The sequence below is a fragment of the Sus scrofa genome, chromosome 13 (genome assembly GCF_054392235.1).
Source record: "Sus scrofa isolate SSC_HxYL_T2T_F1_AM1 chromosome 13, Sscrofa_HxYL_maternal_Yorkshire_Landrace_v2.0, whole genome shotgun sequence".
Classification (NCBI taxonomy): Eukaryota; Metazoa; Chordata; class Mammalia; order Artiodactyla; family Suidae; genus Sus; species Sus scrofa.
Window position 1 is genome coordinate 132645512 of NC_139395.1, and position 16257 is coordinate 132661768.

A 16257-nucleotide genomic window follows, 5' to 3' on the forward strand; every position below is an offset into this window, starting at 1 on the left:
GAATTTCCATATGCCACAGGTGTGGCTGAAAAAGAAAAACAAAACAAAACAATTTAAGGGATAAATTCTTTACAAATAATTGGTAACCCTCTAAAAGGGTTTGCAATGATTTATCTAGACTGAGAACTATCACAGGGCCTTTCACATTACATTTTGGATGACAAAGTTGGGAATTTCTCCCAAATTTTCCAAAGCACACTGTGTTTGCTTAAAGGCATACTGGTGGGTAAGTGGAAGGACAATGTGGTGGGATGAAATCAGACAACCAGCAGGAGAGTAGCAGTCACGAGAATAGTAAGACAAATTCATCGTGGGTCTCCATGGCAACAGAGGACCCCAGCTGATCCTCCACCCGCCATCTCCCCGTCTCAGTGTGGAAGAGCCCAGGTGTGCCAAGTCTCCCCCTGCTGCAGAAACAAGTGTTCTAATGCTACATTCCAAGGATTCCAGCTTTTGAAACAGGTCCAATTACTTTAGCTGTGTCTAAATCTCTAATGCACTTATCAAAAAATGTTTCTCTAATAAATGTTATCAATTTGCTTTTAAAAAAGACACATTTAGAATGAACAAAGAAGAAAACACATTTTCATGCTACATTTACAATTCTTTAAGCTTCCTAGGGTTATTTGTTCTGGAAGTTAGTTGCCTTGTTTTCCAGCAGAGTTCTGGGAGCAGTAATGCCCACCCCTCTCTTGTGGAGGGTGAAGTGTACGTGGGAGGTGCTGCTGATGGCTTAGAAAGGTTTCCAGATGCCTTCCATTTCCTCTCTAGATGTGTCCTCCTTATCTATGCCACTTACTAGCTGTGGGTGCATCGATAATTTTCTTAGTCTCTCTGTGCCTTAGTTTCCTCTTCTATAAAATGGGGGTAATAAAAATACCTCATAGAGTCATTTATCAGGATCAGACAAGCTAATTAATATATATTGGAAGGCCTTCTCAGAGCTCTCCATAATATTTTCTATCATCATAGTTATCCCCTTTACTTAATCCTTTAGACAACATATCTCCTCTCTTAGTTTCAATATCTTATCTAGTAAGCGCTAGAAAATCTCTCTTGCTCACTTCAGCTTATTTTCAACTAGATTGCAGATGTATGAATGCGGACACATTTCTTAAGAGAACCCCATGGTTCTCAATCAAGGGTGTACCCTTGTAAAGTGTTTGAGCAAATGAAAATATTGAGACTGACTTGAGCCTCCTTGGCACAGCTTTGACAATAGGAGATAACTAGTTATAGACAAGCCAATTACACTGGAGTCAAGGGTCAAGGAGTGGACACACAGGTCTGGTTCACACTCCACTTCTGCCAGCAATTAGTTGGGTGCCCCAGAAAAAGGATTTTGATTCGACCAAGACTTTTCAAAGATCTTTAAAGTGAGCCTAATAATAATTCACAGGATTACTTGAGGATTAGATACAATGTATATGAAAAGCACACAGTAAAGTTCCTAATTCTTAGTGGTACTCACAAATGGTAGCTCTTGGTATAATCATGACTGCTACAACTAAAATTATTTATTCCTTAGCATCAAATATATTTTAACATGATAGTCAGGATCCTGATGTGTAAGTACCTTGGTCTGCAAGGCATAGGTGTGAATGAATGTTCAAGATGTAATTTCTTCTTTGTGTCTGTTACATAAATAGTGCTAATACTGGAGTAGAATAGATTTTGTTTCGGAAAATAATGAAATAGTAAGTGGTAGACCAAGGAAAAACCAAGTACATAGTGAGTGCATGGACACATTTTCCAGCCAAATAAATCTATCTATCTATCTATCTATCTATCTATCTATCTATCTATCTATCTATCTATCTATGGATCAGTCATCAGTTAAAAGCATTGAGACAGATATTGAGAAAATACATGAAATACAAAATACAGAAAAAAAACTTCAAGCTTTTTTTGTGAAACTTTAAATAAAATATTCATGACATAATTTAGGTATTAGAAAAGATGGGTGCATTGAGGAATTCGTTGTGTTACCTGTGTTGGAGGCACTAATTCTAGCTCCGAAGCTGACTCAGAGTTCAGGGCGCTTTTCCCACCACTCAGTTCTGGCTGAGATCTGTGCTCTGAGGACCTATAAGGAACGCATGAGGAAACTAATGTACATGAAGAAGCAAATTCAGCTAGAAACCCAGCCAAAAAACCTGGTTAATTTGGATCATTAAGAACCATGGTAACAAAGTTCTCATCAGACTTTTGATGAGAGCTTTAGAATGACCACATTTGGACTATAAGTGGCCACAATATGCTAGGTGTTGTCTCTGATTAATTTAGACTTCAGTTAGTGCAACAAGCAAATATATGCAATACCATTTTTGTTACAGAAAGTTCGGTGTCATTAAATATTGTTTTTTTGAGGGAGGGGAGTGTCTCACAAAGTGTCTCAATGAGATCTGATATTTATGTGGAATTTAAAAGGTCATAATAGGAGTTCCCGTCGTAGCACAGTGGTTAACGAATCTGACTAGGAAACATGAGGTTGCGGGTTCGATCCCTGCCCTTGCTCAATGGGTTAACGATCTAGCGTTGCCTCGAGCTGTGGTGTAGGTTGCAGACGCGGCTCGGATCCCGCGTTGCTGTGCCTCTGGTGTAGGCGGGCAGATACAGCTCCAATTAGACCCCTAGCCTGGGAACCTCCATGTGCCGCAGGAGCGGCCCAAGAAATGGCAAAAAGACAAAAAAAAAAAAAAAAAGTCATAATAAATTGAGGTGTATAAAGGGCAAGAGACTGAAACATGCTTTCCTTTAGCAAGCTTTAAAAATATGGTACAATTCAAGTGGCCAGTTTTTCTCATGGGCATCCACGGATTATTCTTAAGTAGTGCATTATCTGACAGTGATGATTAAGAAAGTCAGAAAAGTTTAACTGTGTAACCAGAAATATTTAATTTAATGATCATTCATGTAATATATTGAGTACACACATATATATAAACATACTCGTGCACCGTTGTGATTAATCAGCTCAGTTACACATTCAGAAAATTATCCACAAATATTGAACAAATATTGAATATTTAATCTACCAAAATCCTTATTGGCTGAATCTTTGACGATTCAGAAAAAGTAATTTTGGAAGCCACAATTATTAATAGGGTGTTATAAATGGCACCAAGTATTTTGTTTGAATTAACTCATGGCTATTTCAGTATATGAGTACATGACATAAACGGCTATTTTCTTTTCTTGTTTTTTTTGTTTTTTTTTTTAATTTTTGTTTAAAATTTAAAAATATTTTACACATTTTTTACACTCCATTTGCAGTTACAATAAAATATTGGCTATATTTCCCATGTTGTATAATACTCCCTTGTAGCCTATCTTATACCTAATAGTTTGTACCTCCCATTCCTCCACTCCCCTATTGCTCCTCCTCCACTAATTTGTTCTCTATATCTATGAGTCTGCTTCTTCTTCTTTTTTTGCTATATTTACTAGTTTGTTGTATTTTTTAGATACTGCATATAAGTGATATCATACGGTATTTGTCTTTTTCTGCCGTTCACTTAGTATAATGCCCTCCATGTCCATCCATGTTGCTGCAAATGGCAAAATTTCATGGCTGTGATAAAAGACTATTTTCTGATATTAAAACATCTTACCATAAAAGTTCTTTTGATCCCGTTCTAGATGAGCATGATTTTCTCTCTGCCATGGGGTGCCCCTTGCTATTTCGATCTCCATGAAACTTAACATCATCCCATTTTTCCAATTGTGTTTGAATGTCTGCTAAGAAGACAGGAAGGTGGTGAAGGGGATGAGGGAGAGTATGATATGCAGAGAGAAGAAGAGAGATTAAGAGTGAGAAGTCATACACATGAACTGTACTTAACTGATGCTCTCAAACCCCAGGACCAAAGGTTGCATGAAAATTAATTAAAACATGCGGCTAAATAAATATGAGACCTATTCAGAGAAATTGGATTGCTTTTACAGTTAAACAATCAAGTTTATTTATTTTCTACTGAATTTTTTTCAAGAGCTACGTGCATTCTGAATTCAGTATATGAGCGCATGGGATTGAGTACAGAATGAGCATATGAAGTGCTATCCTATGGGCCTCCAGTTAAGGAGGTGGCTCTAAGGCACTGCTGGCATGTTTCTAGAAAGAATTCTGTTTAAAGAGATAAGCCTCATTGTTACAGGGAGTTGGGAAGAAACTGGAACACTTTTCACAGTTTTTGTTATAGACTACTTAATTTTTCACCAAAGAAGGGAATTTATAATGGGATAGAGAGAAAGGAGGCAATGGAGAAAGTTAAGAGTTTGCTAGAATCATTGCCTCTCTGTGGCCGAATTCTTACAGACAAAGAACCCGGCTGGGTTCTCTCTCATTAACAGGTGTGTGACTGTGAACCATCCACTTAAATGACCTTGGGGGCTAGTTTTTTTCAATCTCTAAAAAGATAGGTTTGCAGCCATGTCTTCCTAAGTTCTTTAAGAATTTTTGTGACTTCTTCACAGAATGTTTTCTCAAAAGCAAAGAAATGGAAGTTTCATTTGCTTGTTTATTATATGATGCTGCAATGTATTTAATAATCTATCCTTAAGCATATATATAAATGTCATTTATGGAAATGGAATGAACCTAGGGTGCATGGATGGTGTGTAAGTTCTGGAGAGAGTTAAAATTTTCCTCCAAAGAGAGGCCTCAACGAGGTTTGTGGCAGAGAAGAGTGGATCCTGTCTGTGCAACTGGTTTGAGCAACGTGCTGGTCCTCTCCCCTTTCCTTAAGATCTGTCCTTAGCTGAACTCATTTTTACCTGTGACTGTGATACCCATTCATGGGCTCTAACTTTCAAATCTCCATTTCTTGCTCAGTTTTCTTTCCTGAGTTCTAATCTATAATTTAACAGTCCACTGGACATCTCCACAGAGAAGCCCCACTGTTTCCTCGTATATAACAGGTCCCACCCTGAACTTACCAATTTCCCCTCTGACTCCCTTGTCCTTTCATTCCCCTACCATAGTCTCATCACAGAGCTGGGCACATTCAATATGTTTTCCTTGCTGGCATATGTACATCTACCCAGCCCATAAGTCCTGTTTCATTTTATTGTTTTGAACCTGTCTCCCTCTTACTCTTCCCTCTGTCACTATCTTAGATGTGTGTGTTGGTCTCCTTGCCTCTATTCCTTTCTCCACACATCCACCAGAGAAAAAATTTTCTAAAATAGAATCTATTGATGTCACTTTCCTGAGTAAAAACTCTTCAACCCTGACTTCCCCCCAAATGTAGGTGTCTGGCATTCAATAACTCCCATTATCTGACCCCTGGTGACTCTCAGACTTATTTCTCACTACTCTACACTCTTGAGTACTGTGCCAATACTGGTATTTTCTTGAAAAAAGTCTTTCTGTGTTTGTTTGTGTGTGGATCCCTTTCTCTTCTGCATCAGGAATGCCCTAGCCCTTCCTTCCCACATCTCTCTGATCCATATTTTTCATCTGGCAAATTCTTACTCATCCTTCAAGATTCTGGCCACCTAGTACCTCCTGTAAAACACCTTTTATAACTTCCTGCCTGGGTCAGGGGCTCTATGAAGGTGCTCATGTAGTAATTAACATGGGCTTTTCTTTATTGCAGCACATAGTACAAATTTTATTATAGTCACTTAATCAGTTTTATTTAATTTCACTAGACTGTAAACTTACCAAGCAGCAGAGAGCTTATACTATTGCTTTTTAAATTAAAAAAAATTTTTTTTAGGGTCACACCTATGGCATGTGGGATTCCCTTGCCCGGGGTCAAATTAGAGCTGCAGCTGTTAGCCTACACCACAGCCACAGCAACACAGGATCCGGGCCACATTCTGCAACCTACACTGCAGCTCATGGCAATGCCAGATCCTTAACCCACTGAGCAAGGCCAGGAATCAAACCCACATCCTCATGGATACTAGTTGGGTTCATTATTGCTGAGCCACAATGGGAACTCCAGCTTACGCTATTTATCTTTGTATTCCTAGCACATAGTATGGAACATAGTAGTTATTTGGAGAAATGTTTACTGAACAAATGAATAAATTAATACAAGACCATCTAACACGTACATATCACAGTGCTGATTTTACATATATATCCCCCTTAACCTTCCCGACTTTATGGATAAATGAACATTAGTAAATATGCTCATTTTATGACTATTTACCCATATACATAGGTATATACATACAAACAAGTCAGTCACAGCTGGAGAGATCCACATTTCCCTTGGCTTTCTGAAATACCTGTCACCTTTCTTTCAAGAAAGGAGAGCTTAATTTGACTGGTTCCATGAGCTGAGATTGAGGTCTTCTTTCTCAAGAAGATGTACAGTGGAGAGAACAATGGTCTTTGAAGTTAGAACTTGGCTCAAATTCTAGGACTTTCTCATACTAATTGAGATCTTAGGCAAGTTATTTAAACTTCAAAATTTGGTTCCTCACTCACTTCAAAGAGTTGCAATGAATTAATGGGCTAATATGTATATCTAAATCATGTAGCATGGTCCTGGACATTGTAAGCCATCCATAAATGGCATCTATTACTATTGTAGTGGACATATCCCCATGCATGTTACATATTCCATCTGGCTCTTCCTGGACTTTGGGTTAGTGTTTTCTCTCTCTTTTTAGACTCTCTTCCTCTCTAGACCAAATGCTCCTAGACAGCAATATTCATGCCTTATTTTTATTGTAACTCTAGTGCCTATTGCCGTGCAAGACATCTATCAAAAACTCAATATACCTGAATTGAGTAAATAAATGTATAAATCTATACCAGTTTTGCAAACTTGAACTACTCAACTGTTAATCTAAGCATAAAGAAATATGTTCTGCCCAATTTCCTACATAGAATTCATCTTTCTACTGCTTTGCCCATGGTTTTGTGGTCATTTGTAGAATTTCCTTGTTGTATTGAGGCAAGGATGAACAGCAGCCAACACAAGCTATCACCTTACCTAAGTCTAAGGATGCCGTCTCTGAGCCTCGGAGAGCCTGGCTTCTCTGCTCAGCGTCTGCGCTGATGAGGTCAGATCCATCAGCCTTTTTCTTGAGGGATGAAGTTTTCGACGAGGCCTCCAACTTTTTGGCTTTGGTTTGGGTTTGAGATACTGGTTCACTCAGGTCAAGGAGATCTAAGCCTGTGGTCAATACTATCAGATACAGAAGAGGTTAAGTTAAGCCCACTCGCTTCTCTGAAATTATTTTTAAAAAATAGGTTTCAATTGGGTGCAGAATAATTTTGTGTTTGTAGCTTAGGTTAGAAGCACCACATTAAGTTAGCTCGCCATCGATTTATAAAGACAGTTTGTACTCAGAGTGGGAAGCTTGCTGTAAGTTCTCCTTTACTGGGTACAGTACAAATCTGCGAAACAGGACTTGGACCAGCCTCACCAGTGATGAAGGTTTGAATGAAATTAAAATGATAAAACTGAATCTGAGCTCAGGTACTATTTACTTTATTGTTTCTCGCTTTCTTTGTAAAGAGGTTTATTTTAGAGTGCAGTTTTTTTCTAGAGCAGAGTAATTCTATCATATTCAGAGAGATGCTGGCAAAACAGTGATGAGGAAGATTTAGTAAAATTTCTGAATATCTTTGTGTTTTAATTTCAAACTACTAAAGAATCCAGGGTATAAAGGGATGCTGTTAATCATCTTTTATTTAATTAAGCAGTTCAATCAGAAAACGGTTTGCTGTTTGGGCTCACACTAGAGAGGTATTTTATCATCCATAGTTGATGAATAGGTACACATGTTAATGCTTTTGTTGTTTAATATGCAAATTTAAATTTCAATGTAACAAACCATAAAATGGATACACTTTTACTTCCCAGCAGGTTGATTACATTGTGTTAAATACTCTAATGAAGGTAGAAATAATAATTTGTTCAAATGCAAACTAGGCAAATGAGAATTAAAAAGGCAAGTTCTGTAACTCTTCATTACTCCCTCTTGAGTTCAAATAACAGTGTCTGATTAGTTCATTGTGGAAAATGGAAAATTCCAGTTAGAAAAGGCCCCTCCACCCCTACCTCTCTATCAGCCCCAGCACCTGAGAGGCTGGTTTCTGAATTGGCTTGATGGCTTCCTGGTCTAGCATCTCATCATCTGGCTAGCTTAGGAAAGCCACCAAAGAAACAGGGACACTCCTTGTTCTAACCTTTTTCGCACCATTTACAGCAACCATTACATGGTTCCTTCTCCTTGTCTTTGATCTTCTGGCTTTTCCTCTTTGTAGGAAATGGATTTTTGTTGACATCTCAACACTCTTCCATCTATTTCCCCTTTGCATTCAAGGCAGGGTCAAGGCTTAATTGAGTTTGCAATCAGGATTTCTTTAGTACTGAACTGTCCTCATGAGCTAACCATCCCTCTGGGATCCTTAGGATAGGATGTCAAGTTTTATTCTCAATAATCTTGCTTTCTGATTTCAATTATACATCACAATAGTTGGATGTTAATGGTGAAGTGGAAAGACCTAACTCTACCACTGCTTAGCTGTGTAACTTGGAGTAAGTTTCCTGACCTGAGTTTCAGTGTCTTCATCTGAAAAATGCAGAATTAAGTCTGTCCTTTAGGTATGAAATGAAGATTAAATTATCTAATTTGAATATCGAATGTGTAAAGTGCCAGGCATACTGTAGGTACTCAATAAATGTTATTTCCATTCTTCGGTGGCTAATTTGTGATGCTTTTCTTTCCTTTTCCTTTTTGTTGATCTCCTATTTTCCCTACTCCTCTCTATTTCAGGCACGAATCAGATCTACACAATGACGGGAATAAAGGAAGGAGAAAACACCATTGGGAATAAAATGGAGGATAAGGCAAGGATATTGGTTCCATAGAAGATGCTATGAAGTAAATTTATCATAAAGTGGCCTGAAAGTGTCATCTCATAAGAGCTCATCTTGTCTGAGACTTCCTGAGAAGCTGGGAGCCACTTTCTGATACAAGATGCTCTGAGCTATGAGGAGTGTTTTGTGGCTAGCAAGTACGTGAATGTGGGAGGGAAGAAGTGGCTTTCAGAGCTCAGCTTCCTGGTTTGATATCTAGAATTTAAGCATGGCAAGCAGCCAAGGTAGGCTAGGATGCCACATATTTCATATCCTTTGAATATTTAAATAGAAATTTTCAGGCCACTGACAAGGATTCTAGGCCTACCATGATTTTCTTATAACAGAAGAAAGGGGATAGTGGACTCTGGAATGCCATACATGTCTTTTTACTAATTGTACAATTAAGAATTAGTCACTTGCTCCTACACTTCTTTTAGAAACAAATTATATAGGACTTGTCTACTTTTATATAGGAAGTATATTTGTTACAGAATAATAAGTGATGAGTATTAATTTAATTCTATATCTGTTTCTCACCATTCAGAATAAATGCATTACTAAAAGACTGAATTACGGATTCAAACTTGGCTCAGTAACGTTCTTTCCCCCTCCAAACTGTCCTCAGCACTTCCCATGTTTGTTTTGAGCTCTCTGTTTTTCCCAGGAAATGTGAAACAACTGCTTGGCATACACAAAAGGCCTTATTTGTTACCCAGTTGATGAAGGGGGTGGCTTGGAGGTTGAACGGCAAGCTGGAAGCAGAGAGAGTCCCTGGGGAACACAATTTCAAAAACATAGAAGGATGAGTGCAGCATTTCACTTTCTGAGGAAAGACAAATCTTATTTTAGTGTGTGTGTGTGTGTGTGTGTGTGTATGCACTTTAGTTAAGACAAAAATAAAGGGTCTCACTGTACCACATGAGCTTTGGAGATAGCATACCTTGGCATGGAAGAGGGTGTCTGGCCTTCTGGTTTTCTTAACCTGATTTTAAAGATGTTAATAGGCACATGAAGTATTGTGTTCCAGAATTAATGTCTTTAAATTAAAATAATAAAATAATCACCTGTTATGGTGGATGTGAAATTGCGTGTGTGCAAGTGTCTCTGTGTGTGTGTGAGAGAGAGAAAGAGAGGCTTGAAAACGCCATTGGCTTTGGAGATGGAATATGGGGCCACTAACCAATTTAGGTTCCATCCAGAAGCTGGAAAAAATAAGGAAATGCAGCCCTCCTGACACCTTGATTTTAGGACAGCTGACTTCTAGAACTGTAAGATAATAAATTTGTATTGTTTTAAGCCACTTAATTTGTGGCAATTTGTTACAGCAACAACAGAAAACTAATACAGTTGGCAGGTCAGTGTCCATCGAGGATTCAAACACCCACAAGCCTGTGCTTTTCACTACTCCTCTCTAGACTTTATCTGAACTTAGAGGCAATGTGCTGGCTCTGTTGATGTGGCTTTGATTATTTTTTGTTTAGCTATCAATTATTTTCCAGTTTGGGTAGTCTGAGGCATTACTGATTGATCGATTGATTGTCTTTTTAGGGCCGTACCCATAGCATATAGAAGTTCCTAGGCTAGGGAACTATACTACAGCCACAGCAACACCAGATCTGAGTCATGTCTGTGGCCTACTCCAAAGCTCAAAGCAATGCTGGATCCTTAACCCATTGAGTGAGGCCAGGGATCTAACCTGTGCCCTCATGGACACTAGTCAGGTTTGTTACTGCTAAGCCATGAAAGGAACTCCCTGGGGCATAATTTAAATAGTTGAAAATCTCAGAAACTTTTTTTTTTGATAACCTAATTCCACTAGGTGGAATTTCCTGAAGATAGAAGATGCAATATGTTATATAAGTATTTGTTTCCATCTATCTCAAGGACACTTGATTGAAGATCGCCACCTATTGAACTGGAAGGCTCCCACAGGGCACTGAAGATGTTTATGAATACTAGATTACTTGGGCCCTGGGAGGTGAGGCAGCTTAGAACAGTTAGGATTAAATAGCACCTATTATGAAGCTCTGATTTGATACTTTAATGGTAAGTACAATGCTATTAATACCACTACAGAATAATGAGCTGCAGACTTTTAGTGACTTTCTCTAAAGGAAAAAAGCTACAAGGACAGGTCAGAGAGGACAGATGATGGGACAGCACTGACTAGGGCCGTCACAGAAGGTGCTACAAGGAGCTTGTGGGATCTTCTGATTTGTAAACTCGCAATTTGTTCTCCCATTCCAGAACACATGGAATTCTTTAATATAATGCTTACAAAGCAAAATCCTTTGCCAGTGATATCAAATAGATAACCTGGACTTAATTTAACCAACTTTTGCCTTTTTTTTATTGGAATACGTAATTAAAGTGACTTCGCAAATTTCTAAGTTTTTCAAGAGGCATGCCATTGGGTTCATGGATATTTGGGCTTCATAAAAATATATTTGGAAAAACATTACACTAATTTTGCAGTTAAGATACTTAATTAGGGGCTATGATGGGAGAGTAAAGCTTTTCTCTTATATATACAAGGGTCTCTGATGACATATACATGACCCATACCAAGGAATGATATTATTTTTTTAGAGCATAAAAAATGTTTCTGCTATAGTAATGGTCCACCTAATAGCTCAAGATTGTGGATAAAATTTTTTTAGATTATCATGTAGACTGATAAATGCAAACCAAGGGCACCCTGTTCTTTTTGTTCTTTAGAAGAGTCTTTCCTCTACTTTGATATATATTAGATTTTTTTGGAGATTATAGACCACGAAGTTATTACTGCAAGTTTTACAGTAACTACCTGTCTTATAATATGCTTAATATCTTTAAAAAAATCTATTTTCTAGTTACGTTCAGAACATTTGATATTGCATCTATGTATAATACATATTTATTTGCCATTTAAAAATCAAGGATATTAGCAATGATCTTGGCCTACCTACCATGCAGGGATACAGTTTGAAAGGGTCAAGGAATTGTCTACAAAATAGCTTGTAATCTCTCTAGATTGCAGATGAATTAAAGATAATTTAAGATGTCAATGGCAAAAAAAAAATTGGAATTCATCCTTATTTGATCAGCTTGAAGTTAGCTTGAAGTTAACATCATTGGATGATAAAACTTAATCTTTTTTTCTTTTTTCATCTTTTTAGGGCCACACCCACGGCACATGGAAGATCCCAGGTTAGGGTTGAATCAAAAGCAATGCCAAATCTGAGCCACATCTGCAACCTACACCATAGCTCATGGCAATGCCAGATCCTTAAACCAATGAGCTAGGCCAGGGATCGAAACCACGTCCTCATGGATACTAGGGTTTGTTACTGCTGAGCCACAATGGGAACTCTAAAAGTTAATCTTAATGTAAAACAGAAATTTAAAAAAAAATTGAAATACTTAAGAACAAAATAATAATCTAGAACTTCTGTTAGGTAGTAGATTGATATATTTTTTTAGGGTCAGTGGAAGAAAAAAACCTGTCATTTGACTAACCTTTGGAATAAATAATTCCTATATTGTTTACTTTGTATTACATTATATAAGTATATTCCTTATATATTTAAGGAGTTGTCAAGATGGTTTTATTTTTTCATTGGAAGAAAATGCCAAGAACGACAGCTTCTCATCTTAATACAAGGTCCTTCAAATTTCTACTTGATTGACTTGGTACAATTTGAAACAAGTTTTCTCCTGTATTTTACTCCAAGATTGTTTACTATCCATTCCTTAAGTTAAAAATGTACATAATGGGATGTAATAGACAATGTTCAATGACAATGTTAATTTCACGATAGAATTTCATACTATCTATAAAATGACATTCCATGTAAAATTACTGTTTATTACAGATTTGGACAGAAAATAATGACAGCTTTTGCCCAGAAACCTTAGCTATAAAATCATTGGACCATATCAGGATTTTGGTGTTTGTATGCTAAAGCTTTTCCTTTTTAAAAATGTGTAATAAGGAGTTCCCGTCATGGCTCAGTGGTTAACGAATCCGACTAGGAACCATGAGGTTGCGGGTTCGGTCCCTGCCCTTGCTCAGTGGGTTAAGGATCTGGCATTGCCATGAGCTCTGGTGAGAGGTGGCTCGGATGCTGCGTTGCTGTGGCTCTGGTGTAGGCCGGTGGCTACAGCTCCAATTCGACCTCTAGCCTGGGAACCTCCATATGCCTCAGGAACGGCCCAAGAAATGGCAAAAAGACAAAAAAAATAAATAAATAAAAAATAAAAATGTGTAATAATATGAATTGTGTTGCATATCGAGATATAAATTGTGGGCTTATAATAATTTAAAAAAGGGCCATAATCCTTGGGGATTAACAAAGATATAGTGTTTTTGCCTTGAGATATATATATATATATATATATATATATATTTTTTTTTTTTTTTTTGGTATTTTTGGCATTTCTTGGGCTGCTCCCGCGGCATATGGAGGTTCCCAGGCTAGGGGTCCAATTGGAGCTGTAGCCAACAGCCTATGCCAGAGCCACAGCAACGCAGGATCTGAGCCGCGTCTGCAACCTACACCACAGCTCACGGCAACGCCAGATCGTTAACCCACTGAGCAAGGGCAGGGACCGAACCCGCAACCTCATGGTTCCTAGTCGGATTCGTTAACCACTGTGCCATGACGGGAACTCCGAGATATATTTTTAAGATTTAAAAAATCATACTATCAACAGGAGTCTTCCTTAATCATAAAAATCTATGTGACTCAGATGCACTGAATGCTGAGGTCAAGAAATGAAAAACTCAGTCTCAACATACCAGTTTTCCTGACTTCTTACTTTGCAGGATGTTATATATTGAATTGCGACTCCCTCCCTCGCCCCCAAAACCCCAAAAACCTCACAGGTTGGAGTTTTAACCCCTAGTATCTCAGAATGCAACTTCAGTTGGAAATAGGGTCATTGGAGAGGAAATCAGTTAAAAAATGAGTCAGATAGGAGTAGTGGGCCCCTAATCCAATACAACTGGTGTCCTTATAGGGAGAGGAAATTTGGACCCAGAGACCAACACGCATCCTGGGAGACATGCTTGCAGGGAGAGTGCCATGTGAAGATCAGAGTTATGCTGCCAAAAGCCAAGGAGCTACCAGAAACCAGGAGAGGATCCTGGAACAGATCCTTCCCAAGAGACTTCAGAGGGAGCATGGTCTTGCTGATACCTTGATTCTGAACTTCTAGAATTGTGAGTTAATAAATCTGTTGTGTACCACACTCATTTTGTGGTATTTTGTCATGGCAGTCCTAGGAAACTAATACAGAAGGCAATACTGCAGGTATTGGGATCACAAGAAATTACACATTCTTTTGATTTTTTTTCTCCAATATTTCACAGGTCTCTCTTTTATGTATTAGAAAAATCAAGGTGAAAGGCAGCTTTTGAGTTGACTGTTATTGCTCTCTCTGGAGGGCCCTTCCTAAATGATTTAGTTTTACCATCATTAAGAATTGCAGAGGATACTAGAATCAAGGTCTGAGAATTATCCTCTGCAGCTCCCAAGCAGGAGCTTCTCAGAGTATCCCATTCTCATGGATTTTCCTGCACTTAGAGACACCAGGCTCCTCTGTATTTGTCTGGGGATAGCTCAGTTTTGGAGAGGTGAGCTCCAGTTTCATAGTAAGAAGGAAGAAGCCGATCTGATAATATCTGAACTTGTTTAATTTCCAGCCTAAAATATAACAAGTATAATTTTATTTGCTTGATTATGCAAAGTGATAGTTGAATTTAGAAAATGATTGCTTTGGTGTGATATAAAGAAAGTTAATGCCTTTGAAAAGGAAAGTGTTGGGTATACTGTTTTCACCCAATATCTCACAATAATCTTACCATCTGTTAGAGCTTACACGGTGTTAAGCACTTACATAGATTGCTTCATTTAATCTTCCCAAGCAACCTATGAAGTAGAAATCTTTCTATTGTTAGATGAGGAAATAGACTTAGTTAAGCAACTTGCCCAAGGACACAGAGCTGCTAAGTGGCAGAGCTGGGGTTGGAAATCACGAAGTTTTGACTCCAGAGACTGTAGACTACACTCCCACATAAAATGCTTCTATCTTGTGTTAGATACACTTATTGTAATTTTTAGCATTTCTTAAAAATCACAATTTCCTTCACCTATGGTTTTCTTCATTTACTTGAAAGTATAATAAAACAATGTCAGGAAACAGCAATATGATGGGGAAATTAAATAAACTTAACAAGACAGTATGTAATTATCCTCTCCTTTCCCCATTAAATTCTCTCTTTCAATTCAACATAACTTCTGTTCTTTGATTCTGGACATATTCTTTTATTCTTATTTGAACAGCATGCCTTTAAATGTGAATGCTGACTGAATGAAATGAGTACAGAGAGGCTGCCGCAGACCTAGAAGATGAAAAGTAGCTTTTGAGTCAAAACTCCTGTTGTGGCCTCAGGATGGACCATTCCTAAGTGTTTTAGTTTTCCTATCAGTGAGAACTGGGAAGTGCAGAGGATGCTGGAGAAACTGTGATTGATACCACCTGCTTCCTACATTCCCTCACTGGATGACTACTTATTAGTGCCTATACAGATAGCTTACTGTTTGAATATGTTTAATTTCAGAATGATGTTCAAACAAATTGTTGTAAGAAGGAGCAAGCAACCCATTTATATGACAAGAAAAAATGAAACTGTCTTGATGATATCCCAAGTCTCTAGGACATTTTAATAGTTATTTCAATCCATTTGAAGGGGCTGCCTATATTTTTACTTTAGTGAACTTTTGTCATTCAAAATATTTCTAGATAGACCTTGAAAAACTTTAAGATAGATGCTTTTGTGACTTGAGATGTGAAGATATTAATATGAAAATTGGCATTGAAAAATGATTCATTGCTCATAGTGGTACTCTAATGTTCAGCAAAATTGGTTGGGTAATATACACTGGAGTTTCTTATATAAAGAAAAGTGATTTGTTGGTTTATGTTGAACAGTATATGTTCTAAAGTATATGCTCTAATAATGGTTGCAAACATTATTGTCCACTTAAAATGCACTGTGGAAAGAAAATGTGCATTTTTCTACAGCAAAAATTAACTCTACTTGAGGATCAGTTAAAAGTGAAAGAATTACCGGCTGTGTTGGATGTTACTGGCCTTGCTATTGCCTCCGATTTGGTTTCACAGAGAAAGTCATCGATGGAGGGACTCAGGAGGGGTCTGCTTTCTTGCTGTTCATTCACCAGCTGAGAACAAACGAACACAGGTGTCAAAGGGCTTTGTCAAACTGCAGAATCAGGTGAATTAAAATGCAGCCTTGCAACAAAATGAGAATAGCAAGCCTACCAAAAATAAATAAATAAATAAAGGGGGAGGGGCAAGAAAGAATAAAAACCAAGGGATGGGGAATGAGCCTTTGAGCACTATCAGATTTTTGATGCAG

The 16257-nt window shown here is 37.9% G+C and overlaps 1 protein-coding gene across 30 annotated transcripts in view; it reads right to left on the bottom strand.

Annotated features, from left to right (window-relative positions):
* The window catches only part of PEX5L (peroxisomal biogenesis factor 5 like), a 782439-nt gene that overhangs the window by 94722 nt on the left and 671460 nt on the right, over positions 1–16257 (bottom strand). For 15 of the 30 annotated variants that reach the window (XM_084990388.1, XM_003132551.7, XM_021071223.2 and 12 more), the window contains 4 exons: positions 15949–16060; positions 6957–7151; positions 3615–3738; positions 1990–2086 (listed from right to left, as the gene is read on the bottom strand). In XM_084990388.1, coding sequence (XP_084846514.1) covers positions 1990–2086; positions 3615–3738; positions 6957–7151; positions 15949–16060 — 528 coding nt within the window. Of the gene's footprint in view, positions 1–1989; positions 2087–3614; positions 3742–6956; positions 7152–15948; positions 16061–16257 lie in introns of all 30 variants that reach the window. The other 15 variants (XM_005670010.4, XM_021071222.2, XM_021071219.2 and 12 more) reach the window with 1 other exon arrangement.